General features: G+C 37.4%; 2 protein-coding genes across 3 annotated transcripts in view; both read right to left on the bottom strand.

Moving 5' to 3' along the window:
- Positions 1–1,552: 1,552 nt before the first annotated feature.
- Positions 1,553–3,119, bottom strand: LOC127626401 (forkhead box protein L3-like). The gene is made up of 3 exons (XM_052102139.1): positions 2,944–3,119; positions 2,386–2,554; positions 1,553–1,969 (listed from the first exon to the last, which is right to left on the bottom strand). The coding sequence occupies exons 1-3, from the start codon at positions 3,048–3,050 to the stop codon at positions 1,553–1,555; spliced, it is 693 nt and encodes a 230-aa protein (XP_051958099.1). The 5' UTR covers positions 3,051–3,119.
- Positions 3,120–11,226: 8,107 nt separating this feature from the next.
- LOC127627060 (extracellular serine/threonine protein kinase FAM20C-like) overlaps positions 11,227–27,338 on the bottom strand; it is a 75,505-nt gene continuing 59,393 nt past the window's right edge. The window contains exons 5-11 of one of the 2 annotated variants that reach the window (XR_007968516.1): positions 22,066–22,181; positions 21,418–21,598; positions 16,708–16,817; positions 16,492–16,573; positions 16,287–16,346; positions 14,146–14,310; positions 13,896–14,023 (exon numbers count right to left, since the gene is read on the bottom strand). Coding sequence is in view for 1 of the 2 variants with exons in the window: in XM_052103277.1 (XP_051959237.1) it covers positions 13,765–14,023; positions 16,287–16,346; positions 16,492–16,573; positions 16,708–16,817; positions 21,418–21,598; positions 22,066–22,181 (808 nt within the window). In the remaining variant the exon portion in view is untranslated. Of the gene's footprint in view, positions 14,024–14,145; positions 14,311–16,286; positions 16,347–16,491; positions 16,574–16,707; positions 16,818–21,417; positions 21,599–22,065; positions 22,182–27,338 lie in introns of both variants that reach the window. The other variant, XM_052103277.1, reaches the window with a different exon arrangement.

Here is a 27,338-nt window from a genome sequence, read left to right as displayed (position 1 = left end):
TCAGTGCATGATTTCCTGCAAGACAGGAATGTCAGTGTTCTGCCATGACCAGCGAAGAGCCCGGATCTCGATCCCATTGAGCATGTCTGGGACCTGTTGAACCGGAGGGTGAGGGCTAGGACCATTCCCCCCAGAAATGTTCAGGAACTTGCAAGTGTCTTGGTGGAAGAGTGGGGCAACATCTTACTGCAAAAACTGGCAAATCTGGTGCAGTCCATGAGGAGGAGATGCACTGCAGTACTTAATGCAGCTGGTGGCCACACCAAATACTGACTGTTACTTTGTTCAGGGACACATTATTCCATTTCTGTAAGTCACATGTCTGTGAAACGTGCTCAGTTTTTGTCTTAGTTGTTGAATCTTTTTATGTTCATACAAATATTTACACATGTTAAATTTGCTGAAAATAAAAGCAGTTGAAAATGAGAGGAAGTTCCTTTTTCACTGAGTTTATATCCTAGACTCATATTATTAATCACTGAATAATTATATACTCATAACTAACTGTTAAGTGTTGGGTACATTACTTAAAAATATGAATCCACTACAAATGACTAATTATTTATCTAAATTTGTAATCAGATTACTTTACTAATTACTTAATTTGAAAGTAATCACATTACTAATTACTTTAATTTTAAGTTACTTTCTAAAACACTTTTCCACTTAACATATTCAAAATAATGTATATATTTCTTTCTTGTTCATTGTTGCACATAAGTCATACACTCAGCACCTCACATTTCTCTTTCATAACTCATTACAGGGCCATAATTCAGGTATTCTACATAAATAATATTTTAGAAATAAGCATAATCCTTTAATGTACTTAACATTAATTAAATTAATTGAAAGTCAATAACTGTAATCTGATTACAATAATTTAAAATATAATGTACTACACTACTTTTTTACTAAAAAGTAATTAGAATACAGTAACTAATTTCTTTGTAATTAAACCCAACACTGTTACTGTTATATCTACTGTAAGAGTGTATTCTTTTGCTGACATGAACCATGAATTGAGCAGTCCAAGAGCACTAGCACACAACATACTGTATGTGCCTACAAGACAATTTGCCATATTTATAACATCTACTAGACTTTTTGCACATTATTGAAGCTTTAAAGTAATAGTTCACCCACAAAAGAAAATGCTGTAATTATTTGCTTACCTTTGTGTCATTCCAAACACGTTTGACTGACTTTATCTTTGTAATACACTAATGATTAATTTTGGAAGAATATCCTGTCACTCAATCTGCACTCCAAAAGACTTTGAATATAGCCAGATGGACCATGTTTATTATAATTTATTTAGCTTTTTTAAAAATGATTTTGTGGCTTGAAAGCCCCATTCTCTTTTTCTCATTCATAAGAGTGACCAGGATATTCTACAGAAATTCACCTTTTGCGTTCCACAAAAGAAAGTAAGTCATATGAACTATTAGACTACATTACGTTTTTTTTCTCTTTCTTTTTCTAAACAGTTTCAGCATCTGGATATTTACTGATTTGCATTCTACAGATTCTCTCGGATTGAATAGTTTTGTTACATGGTCCAGAAGTGTAGATTTAGATGTTGTGGCTCCAGGTGATGAATCACAGCTCCAGCTGCACTGTTAGTGGTTCTGAACCCAGGAAGAGGGTCCGGAGTGGAGAGAATGTAGTCAATGCTAAATTTGATCTCAGGCTCAGGTTTGCTGAGAGGTGGGTTGATTTGGGCCAGACTATGACTAGTGTTCACAGGGCAGAGAGAATCTGAATCCATGGATCTTACTGCAGCGCCCTGATAAATGTCCATGGCAAAAAAAGGTTCCATTGGCTCCTTGAGGCCCATTTTTAAGTTGCGTCTGCGGCGGCGGCGGCGAAAGTTGCCATTTTCAAAGAGGTCCAGCATGGACTCGCAGCCTGTGGCAAAGGTCCAGTAATTACCTTTTCCTTTCTCGTTACCTTCCGTACGGGGCACCTGAGGAAAACACAGGTAGTCAGAACTATAGACAGAGCTGGTATGATATAATTACCAGTTACGCTTGGTTGCACAGCATAACAAAATATTACGATTGCACTTGGGGTAAACAATGTTAAAGTGGGCTAACTGGTATAGTGGGAAACATAAGCATTTGTATCTAATATTTCTTCCATTTTCCTCTGTGTAGTGGAGATCTTTGGATATTTAAAATGGTATTGTCTGAGGGTCTAATTCATGTACCATCAAATTAACAAAAAGTGTCCCACTCTCAATGTATTCACGCTATTTATTGGATACTAATATTTCACTTAGTTAGCTGTTAACAGTTACTGTATTTACAGTATCTTGTACATACTGTTTTATTGTAGTTTACGCTTGCAATTTGGCATTTACATCCAGAGAGCCTTTCGTACCTTTATGAAGCAGCTGTTTAAAGAGAGGTTATGACGAATTGAGTTTTGCCAAGCCCTCTGGTTGGATCTGTAATAAGGAAATCTCTTCATGATGAACTCGTAGATTCCTGATAGGGTAACTTTGTTCTCTGGACTCTGTTGTATAGCCATTGCTATTAGTGCAATGTAGCTAAAGAGAGACATACGGATACAAATCAGAGATCATAAATTTGCCTTTAAAGAGGCTTGCTGGTGTAAATAAGTGCTAAAAAAAAATCATGCTTTAAATAAACACTACAAATCTTAGAAATATTGCAACAGCTTCCATATTGTAATCTAGCAAGTGTTTCACTAACTGAGACAACAATAGCTTAAACTAATAATAATAATAATAACAACAAAAATGTATTATTGTTACATAATTATAATTAGCCTATCCTTTTTTATGGTTAGCCTACATCATATCTAACCATTCAAAACAACAAAAGAAACTAAAGTAAATAATGAAAAAATTATAAATAGGTTATTTTTATTAATTATAATAATATTCATATTATTAATAATAATAATATTAGTTACCTGTAAGCCGGTCGGCACACTTTCTTCACCTCATCCGAGCCACATGTGGGGTATCCATCGCCATCATAGTTAAAACAGTTATAAGGATATTGCGAGTTGTCAAACATAATAAGAAGTCCAAGCTGGCAAGCCTTTATGATTATTGAACGCAAAAGGCTCTAGCTGGCCAAGGCAAATGAAGCTGCTCTCATGAGAAGTGTGTGTGGATGTGTGTAGAGGAACTCGCCGGCTGTTGGTCAGATGCTGATATAATGGGCGTACATGACTGGAACTACTGTAAACGTCCGAACCCGGGGCGTGATCAACAAACTACATTCTCTTATTAACTCTTTGATTCTGGGTGGTCCAATACTATTTAGGATGGGTTGTTTTGTTTCGTAGTGTTTCTTTTTATAGACGGATCCACTTAACAATAATTGAAAGATGAATGAAACATTAACAAACATGCTTCTCGTGGCTGTAGTCTTAACTCTTTCGGGTTGTTTTCGTTTCTCTCACTAAAAGATGTTGTGGCTCCTCGAAATGAATCATAGCCCTATCTCTCGGCAACAACTCTTGGCTTCTGTAGATGCAATCTATAATGCGACATAATAACTTCTGTTTCCGTGACTAAAAAGGGGATGTGTGTTCAAAAGAACATTTAACTGGGCATTTGAGAGATTGAGAAACATGAACAAATACCCCGCGGCGCGAGACGTCTGTGTGTGGCCCTGTGATCTGGGAGACTGATTAATCTCGCGGCCTTGTTTGGTGTGGACACAGCTCGGACATTCTGGACTAAAATACTTCAGAATTCATAGTCCATCCAATTAATATTTAACTTCACATTTCTCGGCATTGATTGCTAATTTAACAGATGCGACTTGCTCAAACTAGTGTGTGTTTTTGGGAATACATTAGCGTTCGTTAATTCAAAATCAAGTTATTAAACGCGAATAAGGGTCAGATTTTTGTGTTCGTGTGGCGTTTCCTGTCTGAGGGCACTGAGAGTGCGATCTGATAACAGTCCCAGCGCAATCCCGCTTCGTTCCCATGACGCCGTTTCCTCAGCTGGACAGTCTACGGCCGCTCAGTCTACTGCAGTCCGATTAGAGGTCCCCTAGACCGCTCACAGATGAATATCCGGAGGACCAATTACTACACTATAGAAGAAAAACATTGTGCATCATATTTCTCCGTCGCTCCTGGTAAGGTTTTCATCGCAAATGCGAGTGATTTTGTCTGTAAATATATTAAAATTAATATAAATTAAAATATTAATAACTGTTTTTTCTTTATGAATACAATCAAAATGGTGTGTTGAATGTAAAAGCATTTACTCGTGTTGGTAATAATAGGGGTTACAGCGCACGTTTAATGGAAGTGAATGAGGCCAATATGGAAACATTCAAATATTCACTGTTTCAAAAGTAGAGCCACAAGCACTTATGTGAAATATTCCTTTAACATATTACGAGCACATAAAGTGGGAAAGTAACTTTCAGGTAATGGGGCAACACTAAATTCTGATTAAGGTTATTAATTATTTTATTACGAGCTAACATGAACCATACCATACAGCAGTAAGAACCTGGACATTTCTTTATAGCCTATATTTGCTGTGCTTAATTGTTTTTGGAGTGTGGTTTACTTAAAAACAAACAAACTAGTAATCACTGTAGCTCTGAATTGAACCATGCTTTTAGAAGTGTACTCTCTAGCATCACTTGTTTTCTAAAACATATTTAGTCATGTAAATGAGAAACAGAAACCTCCGACAGAGGAGACCTCAACACTTTGTGCACAAAAGGGCAGTGGTGGCTCAGTGGTTGAGGCTCAGGGTTACTGACCAGAAGGTTGGGGGTTCAAGCCCCAGCACCACCAAGATGCCACTGTTGGGCCCTTGAGCAAGGCACTTAACTCCAGGTTGCTCCGGGGGGATTGTCCCTGTAATAAGAGCACTGTAAGTCGCTTTGGATAAAAGCGTCTGCCAAATGCATAAATGTAAATGCATTTACATGCAATGAACTTCAGACTTCACAAAATATAAAGTAAGAAAAAATATGTTACCAAATGTAACAACAAAATCAACAATGAAATTGAGTTAAGTCAACTTGCAAATAGTGAAATCATGCAACCTCATTAATTATTCAAGCATGCTCTGAAATGTTTTGTAAAAATGTACTTATTTCATTTACCTGTGAAATTTACTCAAAATTAGTAAATACATATGAAAATATTTTCTTCTTTAGGACTGATACATGTAAAAATAACAAACAATCATAAATAATATTTACTTATACTATAGATTTTTACATGTTTGAATTGAGTACAAATGCAGAAATTACTTAATATTTTCAAGTTCAAGCTTGTAATAACTTATTTAATGTAGAAGGTACTTTTCTGCTTTATTTACTTCACCACAAAATATTTTTTTCAGTGTGTAACCGCACAAATAGAAAAATAGAAGACACAGGAGCCTCAGAAACCAAATTAACTGAATTTTTAGGTTCAGAGAGCGTATCAATCATTACTTCATATCAATTTAAAGTCCTGCATTTCAGTCTGTCTCAGGCACCCCACGCGTTCACAAAATTTATCGTTGCTGCGCTCGCCGCATTGAAAATCAGAAAATCCTAAAATCAGTTTGTCTACGAGTCATTTAGCATCAGGTTCTCCAGAAACATGCAATGCGTGATGGGAGAGGAGCAGCACTTATCCGGCAGTGCCCCGGCACCATCTCGAATGGCTCTCCTCGTCAGGCCCTCGTGGACTATCCTGTCTCATGACGGTTTTGATTTACCTCAGCGATTTGTTATTACTAGCTAATCAGAGGCACTACTGAGTGAACACAAAGACTGTATGGCTTTGCCATATGGAAAATCTGTTTAGGAGATTGTCTCAACTACGTCAGCATGCGTCCATACCTCATGAACGAGTGCATATTGACTATTCTTCGGTGTTCAAACTGAAACACATTACCACTGAAGTCATTTCTGAGAATGCTGGGTTTTATGGTGGCAGCATCCGCTGTCATACCGTTAGGTCTGTTACACATGAGACCTCTCTAGTACTGACTCTAGCAATGTTCCCCATTGCGCCTGGAGCCTCGGGCGCATGTACATCACAGTGACTCGCCGCTGTCTGGCTGCTTTAGCACCATGGACAACACTGACCTTCTACCAACAGGGTGTTATGCTGGGTCAAATTTTCAGAGCAATGTGCTGACCACAGATACATCCAACATAGGTTGGGGCACGGTGTGTGATGGATGCCCAACTTTTGACACCTGGACAGGTTTGAAATGGGCATGGCATGTCAACTGCCAATAGCTTCTGGCTGTCTTTCTAGCTTTGAGATCTTTTCATTCTGACATCGTGAATCACCACATTCTGATTCGTTCGGACAACACAACAGTAGTGGGATATATAAGTCACCAGGATGCACTGGCCCACGTATGGCCGGCAAAATGCAAGTATGCATTTCCCCTGGTGCACCTCCTTCATTCTGTCATCAGCAAAGTCTGAGTAGACATAAAAACAGTCCTGTTAATTGCACCAACATGGTCTAATCAGTCCTGGTTTCTGAAGATGGTACAACTACTGGACAGCTTCCAAGGGAAAATACGTTGAGTGCCCCCGCCAATTCAGACTGTCTGACCAACTCTTTGTGTGCTATGGAGGACACATGAATGTCTGTCTCCTGGCAAAGACTTTCTTACTGTATCGTTGATGCGATCACCCTGGCTTTGCAGGGTGCAAACTGCCCAATTGGTGATAAAGTACACTCAACTAGAGGTGTGGCCTCTTCATGTGTCCTTACAAGACATATGTTTTGCAGCAGGATGATATTATCAAAACATATTCACAAGGTTTTACAACCTAGACATACCGTCTCTCATAGAAAGTCATCTCTGTCTAGAACGCTTGCCATTTCATTGGCCAAACATATACTTATACCCCACTTTTTAAGGTCTCCGTGACTTTTTACACAACCATGAGGTCATTCCATTGCAATATCCATGTTGGTCACCATCCCGTGGGACTACGCCATCATGTTTCCTCTCTGGAAAGTGAAAATGTTATGTAGTGATGTGTTGTGATGAGATTCTGTTTCCCATAGAGTCCGCTTAGTGACACAATGTCAAGTGTACTGAGTTTGAAGGGAACGTCACGGTTATGTGTGTAACCTTGGTTCCCTGAGACCAATGGAACGAGATATTACATAAGTTGGCTGCACTACAGACTCAGAGTTATTTGAGGTGTGAGCGAGGCGTTCTTACTCCTCAGTCAGAAAATTCTGTGGAATGGTGTTTGCATGTCCGCATTTTAATGTTATTGTATTCAACTTGGTCATATATAATGACACTCCCCATAGCATCAGCTTAGTGACGCAATGTCTCGTTCCCTTCATCTCAGGGAAACTAGGTTAGATACGTAACCGAGATGTTTTTATGCGTCAATACATATTTGTCAGCACAGATAGCAGCCTGTGCGAGTGTGGTCACTTTTTGTTCATTTAGATATACAAAAATTGTGTATGGTAACGAGTTTTTAAAATCTTCAAGCAGTACAAGTTCACGAAGTCTTTCAAAATCACTTACCTTGCTGGATTGACACCATCAAGCAGAGTTCCCTTCTCACTGGCAAATTCCACAAACATCTGATTGGCGGTTTTTACCCAGTTACGGAATTTTTGACGATATGCTTCCGGAACTAATTCGTAAGCTCTAAGTACAGAAGCTTTCATAACATCATAATTGAGGCTATCTTCAAGGGAGAGAGCAGCACAATCCTCCTGAGCTTTTCCAACCAGTTTGCACTGGAGCAAAAGCGTTCAAAAGTCTCTGGGCTAATGTAAAGCTGCAGCAATTCACTCAAATGCATTTAAGTAGGAGTCGACTTCGGACTCTAAATATCGGAATCAAACTAATTTGTCTACTAATGTCAAAGTCACGACTACTCAGAAGGGTAGGGGGAACAGGATAAATAGTACTCGGGAACAACAGGCTGGCGCCGGGTTCACACATCCTCCGTGAGCAGGGTGTGAGCGGTGCATTTTTGTTTCGGTGCCCATATTAACAGATTACACCGTTCACACTGCAAGCATGAGGTGATGCATCCTAGAATCATCTCAGACATGGCAGTGAGCAGATGGTTTCGGCATTGAGCCGAAAGCAAATTAAAATGATTCAAAACGAACCTATACTACACTACAATTTATATGTCCGCATGCAATTAAACTCAGTAAAATAACTTTAAGGAAAGAATTAATAAACTGCCGGACCTTTTGTCATTCTGTGAATATAGGTGTACAGTATAGACACAACATTAACCGATCACAACCAAGTGTGCTGATAACAATGAAGTGCACATGACTGCACGCTGTTGTCCTTGAAGCAGCAATAACCTCAGCTTATTTTTACCTTATTAAAAAATTTTTTTTGGCCGTAGGACCCCATTGATATCTTTATTTTCTGCTGTTTCTTATGGAAAAGATGCAGCCAATGTGAACATCCAACGACCACCCCTCTCACAGGCAACTCGCACCTCAATCACACCCCGCTCTTGGAGGATGTGTGAAACTGGCACAAGGTGGCATAGGAGTCTGTGAAACACTCAATGGCACTGCCTGAACAAGGCACGCAGTCTGAGCTTCCAACTCACTCTGTCACAAAAGCTGTGTGGAATGCTCTTGCTGTTTGTCTTCCAAGTTAAGTTCTTTAAGTTGGACTGCCAGTTGGAGGTCCTCTGTATGCAGACCCACCATGGATGAGGAATAACACCTGGTGACACCCCAGCCAAAGCCTCCACTGCAGCCAGCATGATCGTCCCAGACGCAGCCTCAACACCCCGCAAATCTGGACCAGTCTCTTTGACTTCCATAACTCCAGCTCTTACCAATTTCTCCAGCAACACCTCCCGAATTACCTGCTTAGTAGACATTTTGGAAACAGGTACGTCACAAAAATCTGCCATCAAAAATAGGTCAGCCTTACATAAAGTGACCAGATTCCTGCTTGTGGAAAATGAGACAGCCCCCTCCCAGCTAAAATGAAATTGATGTATCCTTACCTAGGCACAGATCAATGCGAAGTAGAGGGTGCATCTGCATCTGTAACGGTTGTCACCTTGAACTCAGTGTGCACTTGTCTTTCAAGAGTTTATCATAAAATGCAAAACAGTCCAGTCCAAATTTAAGATGTTCAAAAAAAAAGATGTTCATGACTGTTACACTGGGTTGATGTCCATGCTGTGTCAATTAATGAGAACACAGGCTCCACAGATGCAGATGTCCCAGACAGGCACATTGTTCATGTTCCACTCAGTAATGCGAATAGTGACAATGTTTTTTGCGCAATCCCACTCATCAAAAAGCATTATTTTGTCAATCAAAATGAGAGCGGGTATTCTGGTGTAGAAGTGTTCGAGGCTGCTCTGAATGTCTTTCCACTCTAGGATGTCTCTCAGTAGGGCCCACTCAAGTTTTTCTGTGTTCTCCAATGAGCAGCTCCAATTTTAGAGGTAATCCACCGATGCCGAATAAAAGATTCTCACTGCACAAAAGAAATCATCCCCTGTATGTCACCAGCTTCAACCAGGGCATCCAACTGCTTTTTAATGTCAGAGGGTATGAATGATTCCTCCAGCCTGGCCTGCAAGACTTTTCTCAGGTCATGAATGTGCAAAGCCACTTCAGTGGCTGATATGTGGTCTTGCTCCACTACCTCCAGTGCACAGTTAAAAGTGTCTGTTTACTTAAGTGCGAAGCCAATTTAAAGTTTAGTGCAAGGATCGCTGAAAATGTCTCTTAGAAACTTTGGTCATTTTTCTTGAGAAAGAAAGTATGCACGCAGACCATTGAAAATGCATTGTATTCTTTCAAGAGCTGGACCAAGAGAGAGGAAACACGTGTTGCCATGCTGCAGTAATTTCTGATAGTCCAGCTGCACAAAAGCGAGAATGTTACATGTGACAGCTTCAGATTTGGTGTGGGCAAAAGAACATTTCGGATCATACAATTTCTTGATTGTAGGAGTTTTCTGACTCCACTGCAATTTCTTGCAGTGGAGTCAGCCGACCGAAAACTATGGCCGTGCACGACAGATTAAGCAAAAAGTCCTTCACTTGCGTGCGCCTTGAAAGATTCTGAACTTTGCTTCACAAAACAATTACTAACATTTGGTGTGGCACACTTTTAGCAGCATCTACATGCTTTTTTGTATGAACATGCTGCGTGATGTCAGTGTGGCCTCCATGGGAGATGGAAAAGTGAGCTCCACAAATATCACACCTCACTTTACTTGGCTCTGTCTTTGACTTCTCTAAAAAAAATTAAACACTTTTTGAAGATCTTCATTAAATATATATGCATGCTTCCATGATATTTTTCTATCCACAATTTCATCTGTTTTAAACTGACTGAGAGAGAGAGAGAGAGAGAGAGAGAGAGAGAGAGAGAGAGAGAGAGAGAGAGAGAACAAAACACAACAGTAGACTACTAAAACTAGTACAGGACATTACAAATGTTTGAAATAAATTATTGGTAGAAAAATGCTTCTCTTTGTAACACCATGGTCAGGTTTGACTGGCAAGCATAATGACATTAACTGCAAAAACTGGCACTTCAAAACTATTTTTAAATGCTAAACTTTGACAAATAAATAGTTTGATAATGTCTAAATATATATCCAAATGCATATATTGTGATCAAATATCAAATTAGGTTACAATAAGCAATCAGACTACACTGTAGGTGGCTACAGCCATCTACTGGGTGTTACTAGCATGACATGGTTTTCAAGTCAAAATCGTTCAAATGTGTAATTTTTCAAAAGATGCATAAGAGTAAAAGTGTGTCAATTTCATAACATAACAGAGTCTTCGTAATAGAACAAAAAGTATATAAAGTGATAATCAGCCATTAAAGTCATAATTTGAGTGAAAGTGAATAAAAAACACAGTTGTTGTAGCTCCTCTAGTGTTAATTTCACCTAGAAACTGCAGGGAATTGTACCTGGAGACACGTACAAGTTTTGCAAAAATGTACTGTATATACCTGTAGAGTCACGTCTACACTATGAGACCAGGTTGCATGTTATTTCTATTTTGTTAACTAGGTGGCAGCAATCTGCCTCCAATTTATGTCAAATTCTCATATTTTTAATGTTTCAACTTGTAGAAGTGTAGGTTCTGAATTTTCTTTTTTAAAATAGCTTATTTGTTTATTTGTACATGTAAACAAGATCACAATGGTATAAAATCCCAAAAGAAAAGAATGATTTTATTGTTCTTACTTCACAATTTTCAATACCAATGGAGGATTAAAAGTTAAAAACACTGTCCCAATTGTACTGATGATTTGGTCCACTTAATCTAAAAGAAAAAGAGCAGTGCCTGTGTTCAAAAATATATAAATAATCACATTGAAATTATATTATTGTTTTGATACATTTATATTTAGGAGTGTTCTAAGGCTAGGTAGTGGGCACCAATAGTTAGAATAAAAAAACAAAATTCACATTTTGGTTTCATACACTGCAACTGAATATTATGAATTGGCTCTATCACTCTACTCTCTCCTTTTCACAAAAAGCTTGTGTGTGGTGAACGTACTGGCACACTATGGCTGCCATCACATCATCCAGGTGGATGCTGCACACTGGAGGTGGTTGAGGAGAGTCCCCTGTTCTCAATGAAAAGCACATACTGTATAAAGGAAACCAAAAAACATACTTGCCCATCAATGGCCATCCCCTCACTACAAATTCTAATGTCGCCATGATACATTTTACATCTTACAATTTTACTGTATTCTGCTGATTACTCTGTTACCACCATAACAGAGTATTCAAGTATTTCTATAATTGCACAGGCACTGGAGTCACATAGTATTTACACAACTTTTTCAGCAGTTATACAAATGTGTTTTGTAGCACAGCAAAGACTGCTGAGAGCACTGAACTCAAAAGACACTGAATGTTATAATGTACATGCAATGTCTATTCATACATTGGAGCATACATTATGTACAAAATTATAATAAGAAAATATCTTATTCAGCAAACTTGCATGATCTTTGTGCTACTGCCGATGACTCTGGGCAACTATCAAGTGCTAATAATGCTGCAATTAACTGTTATGTACTATTTATTACACTTTTATAACAACAACTGAGCTTCTTTTTAAAATCATCTTAACAAACAGATCAGCAATCCTAAATGGCAAAAATAACCTTAAGTCTGTGCCCAATGAAATTAGCGGAATCGTTTTGATCTAATAAGATCAAAAGTATAAATTGCTGTGACAGCATATGTATAGGACTATAGATGGGTATACCAGCATTTAGACATATAGAACATCAGTCATATAATCCTCTGAGCACTATAAAACATATTTTGTTTTTAAAAATGTCAGTTTAATAGCATGACAGTTTTACAGTGATTCATGGATTTGTACATAATCAACATCACTGTGTCCTTTTAAAGCCTACATTTTTGTGTCAAATGTAGATAGAAATGCAGCAACCACACTGTTAACAATGTTGATTATTGATATTGTAATATCAGTTTTCTTCCATTTGTATACTACATTAATAAATATGTAACAAAGCCAGAATTATGCAAGTTGTTTAGAATGTTTCTCTGAAATCCAAAAACCATCAACATTTTTTATGTACCGGTATACTACACATTACTGCTAATCTACTGTACTTGCAAGCACAAATACAGCAACTCGTTTAATGTACTAAGCTGAATCTACCTCTTTGATTTCATTTATAGAAATGAAAATGGTATGAGTGGCATGTTGGGAAAAATAAATATGAAACTCAATAAATAAGCTCTGATCATCTATTACATGACAGATGGGACACATACTTTCCGGAGATAACTCACCCTCCACTAAGCTTTTTGTCCTGAATAAGGTAAAGTAAAATTCATTGATATTTGAATGCACAGTTCCTCATTTTCCTCCTTGCAATGGAGAGAGTCTAAAGACCTCTTTTTATACAAAGACATAAAAGTCCACATATTGTATATTTAGACATTCACATTTGAAGCGGCAAAAGAGTTTGTGAATCTGTAGTTTCTCATTAGATTGACCTGAAATGTGAGGAAAATGTTATCTTCTGTAGCTGCAAATACTGTACCTTCAGTCAAACATTCACTGTTGCATCTGTACCTCTCATTAGCTCATTTCTTTTTTTTTTTTTTTACAAAACTACATTGTAAATCTCAAAAGTTCAAATAATTTACTCAAAGCGACAGCAAATATGGGACCAATGATGTTCATGCATTTTTCATGTGTTTATTTCGATCCTGTAACATTGGTTCTAAACTGGTTTTTCTTCAGGACCCCGATTTTACATCAGACATCAAGCAGCTACTAAACATAGCTATAATCGTTTATTGTATGGTAAACAAAAATATCCATAAAATCAAACATTGAAATGTATTAATATTAGGCCTACCAAGAACTGCATATGCCAAATACATATGCAAACTTATTAACATGACATATGATGAATAGGAAGATTGATAATTGACCCACCAGTTGAGAACCACTGCTTGCTTATTAACACTTGTTACGACCTACAGTATGAAGATCAGTATACGTTTCAGATTAAATTACTGCAGGACTGCAGATCACTGTATCTCAAACCTTCTCTTCCACTGTGTATCATTATTTAAACACATGGTCCATTGGTTGAGGAATGAGTCTTTGGAATTCACTGAATTCAGAGTTTATCAACAAGAGCATCTCTTGCAAGACGTTCATGGTCTATAGCGTTGTTGTGGGACTTCAAAGGATCCAACGGGGATGCCTGATCAGTTTGTGCCCACTACCTCTGTGGGACTGTGCCCATGTCCATGCCCTCTGTGCCCATGTCATCCTCTACTACATTGGTGTGGCCTTCCTTTTCAATGCAGTCGGCCAGTACCTGAAGCACCAGGCGCAGCCTGCGGTCCATGGCCTCCAGATGAGGCCTAATGAGGATGGGCGAGAGCATGTCTGTCTGGACACTTTCTGCCATCAGTGCACTCAGTCTGTACTCCTCCTTATCCAACAGCTGAAGCCGTAAATGGGTGGACTTCTTAACCCTAATCCGAGAAGTAAAAAAGAAATATTTTTATAATTCAAATATATATTGATTTATTAATTTATGTCCATAAAAAATATCACAAAATCTCAATATGTTAATTTGGACAGAGGCATCATGCACCTATTTTCATGACATGAGACGAGATAAGGCTGTTGGCAGTTAGGTTGTTTCAAGCATCTTGGAGAACTTGCCACAGTTCCACAGTTCAATGTATTCAGGCTGACTTAACGGCTTCTGTCTCTTCAAGTAATCCCAGACTGACTCAATGATGTTGAGATTCTGGCTCTGTGGGGACATACCATCTGTTGCAGGACTCTTTGTTCTACTTCTATTCTTTTCTATTTGCTAAAGGAATGTTTGGGAATCTAAAGTTGATATTTCCTATTCACACTCTAAAGCAGAAGGTATAAAATAAGCATGTTGAAGGGATAATTCACCTAAAAATGAAAATTCTCTCATCATTTACTCACCCTCATGCCATCCCAGATGTGTTTGACTTACTGTCTTCTGCAGAACACAAACAAAGAATTTTAGAAGAATATTTCAGCTCTGTAGGTCCATAAAATAGACCTTATTCACAGCAGTTCCATCTTTGATTTTTGATGGGAATGGCAACGAGGCTGTAAGGGCTTGATGTACATTTTCTTCAATGGGTTGTACTGCAGTTTAAAGTGTTTTTAGATCGTTCAGCAGACAAAACATTGAAAAAACAGACATCGTGAGTTGTGGGACTCCAGACATCATGAGTTGTGGTAAATCTGATTTGATCTAGGAGCTTTATACCATGCCTGCCATTGAAGAGATAGTAAGCCTATCCCTCATAGCCTCGTTGTCATTCTAATTTAAAATCAACGATTTTGCACTACTGTGAATAAGGTCTATGCAAGCGAATGGTGACCAGAACTTTGAAGACTCCAGTGGTTAAATCTGTATCTTCAGAAGCAATTTACAGTGATAGGTGTGGGTGAGAAACAGATCAATATTTAAGTCTTTTTTTAATATATATTTTCCACCCTGTAGAGAAAGTGATGATGTGCACAAAGAATACGAATCACTGAAAACAATAGTGGAGATTGATAGAAAAAAGGACATAAATATTGAACTATTTCTCACACACACCTTTCATATCCCTTCAGAAAATAATATTAACCACTGGAGTAATATGGATTACTTTTATGCTTCCTTTATGTGATTTTTGGAGCTTCGAAGTTGTGGTCACCATTCACTTCCATTGTGAGGACCAACAGAGCTGAGATATTATTACAAAAATCTTTGTTTGTGTTCAGCAGAAGAAAGAAAGCCATACACATCTGGGATGGCATAAGGGCGAGTAAATGATGAGAGAATTTAAATATTTGGGTGATCCATCCCCTTAAGACAAATGTTAGTTATATTTTTTATAAAAAATGAATTTGTGCACAAGTTTCAAATGACAAGGTGGGTAAATTATGTCAGCTAGAATTTTTAGGTTAAAGCAAAAGATCAGTGGAAGGAGTGACTAGATTGGGCCAGTGTTGGGTGTAATGCATTACTAAGTAATTCATAACTGTAAATTACTTTTTCATTAATAAAGTAAAGTAATGGATTACTATTAAGTAATTCAGTAATTTAATTACAGTCACCTCTGATGTAATTGCGTTAAATACTCTATAGACTACGGAACAATTCTTCTGCTCACAATTCACTTCTGTGAAATCAAAATTGAATGTCTAATGTTACAATATATGTTTTCTAATTTAACATTGCCCCCTTAAATTCTTTGGCCAGTTCATGAATAATTTATTTGATTTTATATGATGTATGGTATTTGAAAGAATTAAAAGAACAGTTTCATGTCTATCCTTGTATTTTTCATCTGTTCGAGTTTGATAAGGGTTTTAGAAAGTAATTAGTAATAAGTAACACAATTACTTTTCAGACAGAGTAAAAAGTACAGTAATCTAATTACATTGTAATCTAATTACATTGTAGAAGGGGTAATTAGTAGTTAGTAATTAATTACTTTTTTTAGAGTAACATATCCAACACTATATTGGACTGACCAAATTTAGATGGGGGATTTTTACTTACATTAATCATGCAACTTAATTTTCAAAGATACAAATTGTTGTTTGCTTTTAGGAAGTTGCATTTGAAATCCATTTCGGTTGAAAATCTGGTGGGCCACTTGCCCCATCAGTGTGAATGAGCATGACGCTTCTGCTTGCAGTAAGTTGAAAAATTCTTCTAATGATCTTGGGAATAATTGTGTTAATACTAACCTGCAGCATTGACTCAAAGGCACCAGTATGGAAAGCTCATCATGAGAATATTTACCAAAGCTGAACATTAAAAGAGAAATAAGACAGAAAATAACTATTATATTTCAAAATGTAAACAGCACGTTAATAGTGAATTTATGAAGCTATTTCAGTTGATAAATATGGTAGTGTAAAATACATCACAGAAAATAATGTACTGTCTTACCCTCTTCCATTATCAAGGTGAATTATGAAAGTATCATTTCCAAATTTTTCAAATGTCTCATAATGATGCCGATCCATATTTCCTTTGAAGAGATACATGACAAAACTAATGCACACCATAAAAAGCTAACATTTATTACAAAATGCCTTGATTGAATTATGACTTCACCTTGAAGTGTTTAGGTACAAATGGTCTACTTCTGTGAAATCATCTTACCCATTAGGAAATCAAATATGGTCATGTCCATGATGTCGAGCAGGCGAGAGCCGCTGTCATAGGGTGGCGTCTGCTTCACCTCCTCACAGTAGTCTGGATCCACCTCCCACCTACAAACACAGACCTCATTAAAACAACACTAACTTTCCAGTATGGAGGTCACTGTAACTTAAGGCAGGACGGTTAGCATGATAATCAGTTGATTAACTAGTATGTTAGATGTTGCATGTTTATATCCTACCATTCAGATGGATCAGCATCTGTCTGCCTACCACATGTTGCACTATAATAACAGTACCGCAGCCTTATGGGGCTTTTCCACTGCATGGTACAACTTGACTCTGCTCACTTTTGGGGGGTTTTCCACTGTGAATAGTACCTGGTACTTTTTTTAGTACCACCTGGGTGGAAGTTCTAAATGTGATGTCAAAATCCTGCAGATCACTGATTGTTCAGAGAGAATCGTCACTACCAGCTTCACTGGATTTGCGACACGTGATATCAACCAGCTAGTTTTAAAGTTAGCACCAATGATAGCAGTATCATTTGTTCACACGACTTTCGAATTGTAAGAAGAAATGGCTTTGCGCAAAAACACGCCTTGGTCAATAAACGAGGTTCAGACGGTCCACTCGTTAGCGACGAACGAAACGATGCAAATCGAAAAAGTCTTTCAGGAAGTGTTTCAGCTGTTGGCCGCACACGGCTATCACCAGACCTACCAACTGTGTAGGGAAAAAACTTAAAGTGACTACAGAAACATCAAGGAAAAGTGGAAGTGGTTTGACCAAATGGACGCTATCTAGACAGGCGAGCAATGGGAGGGAGAGTGCCCTGAACTCAGCCACGGCTGGAATCCACGATGGAGGATGGTACATTAACTCTATACTCTGCTTGAAAGGTTCACTTTATTTAGTTGACCAGCTACTTCTTGCTTCTAAAACAACCAAGCCAATTTAACTGTTACACTTGTGTAAAATCACCATGCAACAACTGCTTTATGCAGCACAATGATTAGATTAGATTAGATTCAACTTTATTGTCATTGTGCAAAATACAAGTACAGAGCCAATAAAATGCAGTGATGAGCTAACAGCTAGCGGTCGTGTTATTGTTTATTGTTTTGTGTCACGTTTAAGATGATGTTATGCCAGTAGATACGGCGCAACTATGACGATCAGCCTATAATCCCACTCACGTTGAGGCGGCACTAAACAGCAGTGGAAAAGCAAGCTCAGAAAGGTAAAGTGAGTAGAGTCGAGTCGACCCGTAACGTGCAGTGGAAAAGTGCCATTAGTGTACTCATTCTGTTTATTATGAGGGGATACAGAGAGTAAAACCTGAAATAAAGCATTCTTATTTCTTTATTTATTTCTAAATAATTTTTGCATTGAATATTTACTAAGTTTCAGCCTCTATTTCGAAGTGATTTTAAGATTTCAGTTTTAGGGGACCTGAGCTCCTCATTCAGTGAGATTCAGTGTGTTTGTTCTAGACTGGCATGTTTCTTATAGTGTGAGAAGTGTGAAATCTTGCTAGATCAGTTATTTATTTATTTATTATTTATACAACAGTTATTTATTTAACCCTTTATGCTCGGATGGGCCCACTATCAAAATATTAATAACTATAATCTTGACCAACACAAAATATGTATCGTTTTAAAGATTAGATCTTTACAATGCATGTAGGCATTATGACCAAAACTGAACAAGTCTCTGAGATTTGCAGATAAATCGGAAGTGTTCCCTTTTGATAATTTCTTTTAAATTTTGCACTGAATATAGAGCATTATTGTAACTGTTAAAAACATCAAACTCATCAAATAGCCATGTGTCATATGTCGTTGGAAAGATCTCAAAGAGTAGAATGCAACCAGCCTATTGTTTTATTCACAGACAAAAATTTAGTGAGTAATAATAAAGTATATGTCTTAGACATTTATGCTTCATGTGAACAGCTGTTGCTCATATGCTGTGTTTTCACTTATAACTTAATGAAAAATAAACAGAACATAAAATATCACATACCCTTACTTAGAGGAGGTGATTATCTTTAAAACAAGCAAAATAATTAGATACGTGGATCATTGTGAGAGTGCTCACAGCATCTGGCTATCTGGTTAAAAACATGTTAGCTTTCCTGGATCAGATGATGTCAACGTTAATGCTATTGCATCATGGAACACTAATCCAATCGGATAGGGTTTGGATTGCTCCAACCAGTGTTGATAGTCCTCCATATTTGGGCAGAGAGTCCAATGTGACCAATCACTCTAAATCTACAAGGAGATGGCACCAAGTACATGAAACAAACTCAATGATGTCTCAAATTGCACAGAATGAATCTCATTCTGTCAACTCGCATTACTAAAATCATATCTGCATGATTAATCAAACCTTTAGCCATTGTTGTATTTGCATGTGTTATTACACAGTTAATACAGTTATTGTGTTTTATTTTTATGGAGACTTTTGGACACATGGAGACATTTTTGGACAATAGTATAAATAATTTTTTTTAATGCTATAACTTTAGATTGCTACAGGTGACATGATATGAATCAAAACAAAAATCGTTTTTTGAGCCACCTAAAGCTGGCTCTACACTAGCAGACTCAAAACAACTTGTTTTGACAGAGGGTGTCACACATGCAGTCTGTTTTGCTGAGATCTCACTCTCTTCTGTCAGAGGTATGACACACTTGCCGATTAAAAATGTTAATTGTTCTGAAACAGGGGCAATGTTACAATCTTGCATTTTCTTTATAGTTTGATTGGCTTTCACAAGGTTATATTTTGAAATGCACCAAAACAGTAATATCAAGGTTATTTTTATCCATCTTTAGTTGCTTTTGTATTATTTCTAGAGTGACAGAATCACTATGGAGCAGCATTTGTGATGATATGCAGCCGAGTGTGATAAAAAAAGATCAGCTTGTTATCTTGTCAGTTCTTCTCAGTAACTTTTATTTTTGAAATGTAAATTAAGCTAACAACTGAAAATCATTGTAAAAATCAGCTTGCGTAGAGCCAGCTTTATTTACACCATGAGGTACATAATGTCAAATCAGAGAAAAAATCTAGTTTCTTTGTGATTTTTTAGCTGTTTCTTAGGCTGAGAGTCTCAGGATTTATCATAATCAATAATAATGATTATATTACGAAATTTAAAATTTTTTATAATTTTTTTTGGTCGAGTTATAAGCCATTAATTTTGGATATGCCACTGAAACAGGAAATCTTTAAAAACATCCTCAGAGCTTAAAGGGTTAAGCCCAGTGCACACTGTACAATTTTGGAAAGTCCTTTAAGATAGTTGCTTGTCAGCACAGAGGAGCATTTTTTTTCTCTCTCTGAAAGTCAGGACATCAGCATTTCCGTTGCTCTAATACCACTCCATCACAAGCATAGGCTCACATTTACAAGAAAGATGGATTTTGTCAAATAGGCCTATAATAAGACAAATACAGAAAATGACAGATTTAGAGAATGAACGTGAGTGCAGGAGGTAGCCTATAGTAATAATGAGCTACCACAAGCAAATATTAATTGTGGAAATAAAAAGACTTGTGGCCCGAAAAATTACAAACATCTCTGTTCACATAGGGGGGAAAAAAAAGGAGGGTTATAGTCAGCCTTTCTCTTTTAGATTAGTAACCTATATGCTGTGCAAAATGTAAAAAATGTATATAGGCTGATAATATATCATGCTTGCAAATTCCCTATGGATAGTGCACAAACATAAAATATATTTCTATAATTGTATCCAACTGTATTTGCTAATTTGGATTAAAACGTCCCCTAAATACTTACCAGTATAAACTGTTCAATCTTTCTGTGACACAAACTTCTAAGAAGTTTACAGACGATTAAAGTAAATTTATTAAAAGTAAAATAGTAATTAAAATAACGTTGTAAAGAAAATGCATGATAAATGCTAAATATCTGACACTGCCAGAACTTCTTCAGAGGCTGAAGATCATCGCAAAGGCTGTTTATCGGCTGTCTGTAAATATGTCACACTGAACGTTGTAAGATTGGCGAATTTGCCCAGCGACGACAGAAATCCTTTCAGACGGCAGAATCGTGGCCAAAATCTTACAGTGTGCACCAGGCTATAATAAATCGATTAAAATAGCAAATTGCACTTTATTATGTGATTCGTTTTATTTATTTTTAAATATTTTGTTTTATATTTTGGTTTTTGTCACTGGACAGGCAAACGGGCGAAGGATGAGTGATAGAGAATCTAAGTGTGCATCCTGTGCTGCCCTAGAGAATACTGCTGCTCAGGCTAATATCGTCATGATTAGAGGGAAGAATAACATTCAATGTAATGAACTTCAGCATTTTTGACTGATTGGTGCAGTAAGGGGAGGATTCATAATTCAGACAATGTTTTCAATAAACATGAAGAGCCATCAGATCACACAGTCAGATCACACAAAAGAGTTTGAAAAGAGCTGAAGCCCACCTATATAGGGTTTAGATTCGTGATTTACTATGATCTACAGTAATTAAATAATCCCTTTAACACTGAGATGTTTGAAAAACTTTTTTTATTGTTTGACTTTTATTATTGTTTCTAAATAAATAAAAAAAGACCCCTCACAGATCTGATTGTTTATAGGAAATCTACTGTATTTTTGCACATGTTCTCATTTCTTTATTCATTTTCTAAATGAAATGTGTGCTGTGTGGTCCATACTCTGCTTTCTTGCGTTTGTGATAAGACCGTCTCCAGGGGTTTCTCCATGTCCTGCGCTTGGCTAAGGCTAGGTCTGGCAGAAAAGCTGCTAAAGAACCCTCAATTTGGTCAGGCTTCCCACATAGAGCGTGTTCAGTGGAGCAGTAGTACGAACATTCACCGTAAAAGCAGATGTTATTGGCTGAAGGGGTAACAGAGAGTAAAACACAAAACACACCTTAAAGTTAAACAGGAACTATTTCCATAGAGTCATTATTATTCATTTCTCACTTTCAGCCCATCAAGGAGAGTAATTTGAAAATGTCAAATGTAGAAAGGCTCCAATCAGAAATCTCACTGGACGATGCATTTATAACAAACATCGCCCTCTGCTGGCTTTTTAAAGCAGTGGGAGAATTACAGTTGCTTCTGATTAATTAATGAGATAAGTTTCCAAAAATGTTTAGAGATAAGCACAGATAAGATAAAATATGACTGATTATTGAGAAGAAGATAAAATCAGAAAGAGCATAGCTTAAATTCCTGATAAGATCTTATAATCTTGCTCGATTACGCATTATATTGCCCAATGATGAGTCCCGTTTAAGCCAATGCATTGATTTAATTGATAAAAAGAATGGGTATGGTTACAGAAGGACTTGTGTGTACCTGGTGAAATGAAAAAGGTTCTCCACAGTTTTTTGTCACGGGTCACGTCTCTGATCTCTTTGGTCATATTCACCAGTCGCCCAGCCACTGGCGGCACTCGACGGAAATCCAAGATCCTGTTGATTAATCAGATATAGACATGGAAGTTTTCTTTGCTTGTTTTAATAATTTGTTCATTTTTTACATACCTTGGCTTGCACAGTGTAATTCATTCTCAGGTGAGGTATTTGACACATTCAGTGTGTATGACTTCTACTGTGTACATTGATTGTATTTATATATGTATGCATATTTATGCCGACATCACAATGCAAATCGGTGGATTTGCAATGCAGGAACAGCAGCAACAAAGTTGCATTTAACAGGCAGCCTCTCCCAGACGACACAGAGCATGACACTGAGCAAGACGCTCGTAAGTAACATAAACAAGCTTATTAAAAAATCGAACAACATAAGAAGCCCACGGTTACATGACGCTTATTATTCTCTGTATTTGTTGTTGAAATGTAAACGGTATGAGCACAACACTTGCACACATGCCGGTGATGAAGTGCCGACCAGGTTTTACCCAATCCTCTAAATAATATTGGATTATTTACATATATCGTAAAACAAGATGACAGGTTCCTTTCAAGTTTTTCCTTTCTACAGTCACTTCAGCTTGTTCACAGAGCATGTTTCAGACATTAAGGCATGATTTTCTATAAAGCTGCTTTGAAACTATGTGTAATGTGAAAAGTGATATACAAATATAAATGTAGTGTAGACAAACACATTTTTCTCAAGAACAATATGAAAATTGTAAGTTCATATTATTTTTTGTCATTTCAATCAAACAAAATAAATGCAGTGCTGTTGTTTAAGTTACTTTATTGTAGAGCTCTGCTTTTTGTTGCCAATGTCAGACACTGTTGTGTCATTTATGATTTAAAAGACATTTATGAATAAGTTTGAGCGATACATTTGTGGCTGTGGTTTTTATTGTATTTTATTTTTTAATCGTGCCATATTTTAATCGTTCATATCATATTGTTAGGCTATGTATCTTATTGTATCTTGACATTTGTGTATTGTTACATGCCTAATATATATGTATATATATAGATATATATGCAATACTGTGCAGAAGTTTTAGGCACTAAAGATGTTTCACAAAAACATTTGTTTTAAGATGGTTATTTATATCATCAGCATTATTGTGTCAATAGGAAATATACATTTTCGACTCCCAAACATTACTTTTGCAAATAGAGTAGAGTGAAAGTAGAACAAGGAGCCCTGCAACAGATGCCATGGCCTCAACAGAGCTAGAATCTCATCAGCCCTGAAGAGACAGAAGCAGTTGAGACAGCCTGAATACTGTAGATAGAAGAACTGTGGCGAATTCTATATATACAGTGTATATATATATATATATATATATATATATATATATATATATATATATATATATATACACACACACACACACTGTATACATATGAGCCAAAACATTATGACCACTCACAGGTGAAGCGAATAACATTGATCATCTCCTAACAAGGCCACATGTCAAGGTCTGGGTAGATTAGATGGTAAGTGAACAGTCAGTTCTTATAGTCAACATGTTGAATGCAGGAAAAATTGGCAGGAGTAAAGACCTGAGCGACTTTGACAAGGGGCAAATAGTTACGGCCAGATGACTGGATCAGATCATAGCTGAAACAGCAAAGGCTTCTGGGGTGCTTCCAGTCAGCAATGGTGAGTACCAACGGACAGTGGTCTGAGGAGGAACAAACCACAAACCGGTGTCAGGGCTCATCGATGTGCGAGGGCATGAAAGGTATTCTGTCTGGTCCGAACTGACAGGTCTACTGTGGCACAAGTCACCGAAAATTTTAATGATGGTCAATTGAGGAATGTGTCACAAAACACCACGCATGGTGCATCGCGTATGGGGCTGTGTAGCCATAGACGGTTAGAGTGCCCATGAGGACCCGTTCACTGCCAATAGCACCTACAAAGGGCATGTGAGCATTGGAACTGGACCTTGGAGCATTGGAAGAAGGTTGTCAGGTCTGTTTTATTTTACATCATGTGGACGGCCATGTACGTGTGAGCCCTTTACCTGGGGAAGAAATGGCACCAGGATGCACTGTCGGAAGATGACAATCCGGTGGGGGAAGTGTGATGCTCTGGGCAATGCTCTGTTGGGAAACTCTGGCACTGCACACATTGTTCAGGAATGGTTTGAGTAATATGATGAAGAGTTCAAGTTCCCCAGATCTCAATCCGATTGATCATATGTTGGATGTGCTGGACCAACAAGTCTGATCCACAGCGGCTCCACCTCGCAGTTTACAGGACCTGAAGGATCTACTGCTAATGTGTATGGTGTGAGATACCACAGGACACCTTCAGGGGTCTTGTAGAGTCCATGCCTCGGTGGGTCGGTGATGTTTTGGTGGCACGTGGAGGACAAACAGCATATTAGGAAGGTCATAATGTTTTGGATCATCAGTATATACTGTATACTGTATATATAATAAATTAACACAATGTACATATATGAAGTACATATATATATATATATATATATATACACTGCCTCAGTTTGCAGTGTAAATGTGGTTATTGAGTGGATTGTACTTTATATACTGTACTATATTGATGTGTCAATAGGAATCAATTAAAGATTTTCATACATTGCAAATCTATTAGAATACAATTAGAATAAGGAGTCCTGCAACAGATGGTACAGTATGTCCCGACCCACACAGAGCCAGAATCTCAACATAATTGAGTCTGGGATTACATGAAGAGAAAAAAGCAGTTGAAAGCCTGAATACATTGAACTGTGGCAAGTAAGGTAAGATTGGTAATATTTTCTACCAGTAGAGAGAGCTCAAACCATACTGCATAAAATCAATTTCAAACAACGTTTAAATAACAAATCAGTACCCTTACAGTGGAGGACAGATGGCAATTTTACCCATGGGTGTCACTTTGTTTTAAAACTGCTGGGGACAGTTGGAGGAGGGGAGGGGTGCTGCTGGTTGTGACATCACAAACACATGAATATTAATCAGGTTATGCAGAGATCATTTCAAATAATCGTTTACTGTTTTGATAAATATTCAATCTTGATCTTCAATCTTCAACAAATATTTCACATATTTATTTTTATAATTTTATCCATATATATGCAACTGTTGGTCAGTGACTGATTGGTCTTGTGCTAAAGTTTTCACCTACGGTACGTGTTTTTCTGTATCAATCCCACCCAAGTATTTTTATTTGAATAAATCAAGATAAAATATTTTATGCAATTAAATGTATATTTTCACTGATTTTACCTTGCTAATAAATGTAGCCATATATTTATTGCTGAATTGAAAATTTACTGATGTAAATCAATAGCTTTAAATGCAAACATAGATATTTACACTTTCTTTCTTTCTACAGCTAACTGGTATATTTGTATGAAATGTTCTGCGTGAGTACTCTACCTTCTGCTCATTCATGTTTTAAACCTATTCACCTTGCGTGCTTGCATGCATGTGCCGACCTTCTGCTGACAGGGCAACTTAAAAATCACCATGAAAAACAACTAATGGATGGGGCCTGAGGGATAAAAGCACTCGAAGCTTCTAATTGCACAGTCATGCTGACAGAAATGACAGCGAGAGTTTGTGTGCATGAGCATTCTTCTCTGCTCTTACTTTACAAATGAAAGCTCCTTTCATATCCCTCTTCTCATTTAATACTGTCATCTTCCTTAAAGCTGCACTACAATAAGCATTTGCCATCCACTAAAATCAGATAATTAATGGTATGTTGTTGAATATAGCCGTGGTGGGCTTGTGAGGACAGAGAGGCCCACTGGGTGATTGTGCTTTAAAATAGAAGTAAAAACCTGCACTTTCTCCTAAACCAGATGAACTTTATTTAGAATAGAAAGCATTTTTTCATATGTCTTGGTTTGCACTTTCTACCCACATGCATGCCTGTGTGCACCATGTGGATTTTACTCCTCGCCAGATGTGCAGACGGAAGCGAGGCGGACCTGGCCAGACTAGGACAGGTCTGGTGAATGATGATATTGTGCACGCTGGGTTCAGTTGGACAGTGCTGGCCAGTGCCGGGGAGAGAACATCACTGAACAACCAGGCAGCACACCATCCATGTCAGGGACGTTTACAGAGCGAACATACACCCACCAAATCAAAGTGAACTAATGAAGGGAAACATTGAGGATGGAAATAAACTATCATAGTAATTAGTGGTGTAAATATTTGTTGTTTTCATTTGACAATGAATTGAAAGATTAAGATTGTTGACTAAATGAAGCATGTACCACCGTGAAATCTAAGATTTGATTTGATTATTTGGGGTCTATAATTATTTTCAAAAATATGCAGAAGACAAATGTAATTGGAGGGACAATCAAGCATGTACATGCCAGAAGTAGATTGGGCATCTGGGTTTGTTGGATGGATTTGGTTGCACTGAAAATTGGTCATGAATTGTATTTTGGATAACAAATGAACACGGAATATGTTTAAGTAATAACACACTAGCTGCAGGGGTGATGTTGCACTGAATATCAGCATGGTCACAGATAATCACAGCTGTGCTAATATTCAGTACAACAAAATGATTGCAAGTGTGATATTGTTTTTATTCAACAGTACTTTAAACAAGAACTTAATATTCAGTAACATACATTTTAGACACAATATGAACAATTATTTTTTCTAATTTGAAACTGCTAAGCACAGTTATGGGGTAATATATTAATTACCAAAGCATGATTTTAATCCCATGCAAATCGGCCATGTCAATAATTTTTCCTGACTTTTTACAGACTTATTTGTCCCTGCACCGGTAAAGATCACAGCATATTTTATCTTCTATAAAATGGCTGGTTAAAATAACCCCAGGTTAAACTAATTCTGTGCAAATTGATATGAAGGGTAAATATTACCCAATCTCCAGTGAGAAAATATGGAGGCTAGGAGTGTAAAAAAAAGTTTACGGCGGTCAAGTTTACATGCAATGTGAAACGGGGAAGAGGCTCAACAATTACGTGTGCCAACTGGTTTTTGCTCAGTCTGCAAAATAATATTGGATTATGTACATATATTTTAAAACCAGATGACAGTTGTTTTTTTCACCACTAAATAACATTGAAAGACGTTTTTCCTTTCTACAGTCACTTCAGCTTGTTCACAGGTGGCTCAGACATTAAGGCATGATTTTCTATAAAGCTGCTTTGAAATTATGTGTATTGT

Source organism: Xyrauchen texanus, chromosome 33 (genome assembly GCF_025860055.1).
Source record: "Xyrauchen texanus isolate HMW12.3.18 chromosome 33, RBS_HiC_50CHRs, whole genome shotgun sequence".
Lineage (NCBI taxonomy): Eukaryota > Metazoa > Chordata > Actinopteri > Cypriniformes > Catostomidae > Xyrauchen > Xyrauchen texanus.
This window is presented reverse-complemented; position numbering and strand designations above follow the sequence as displayed.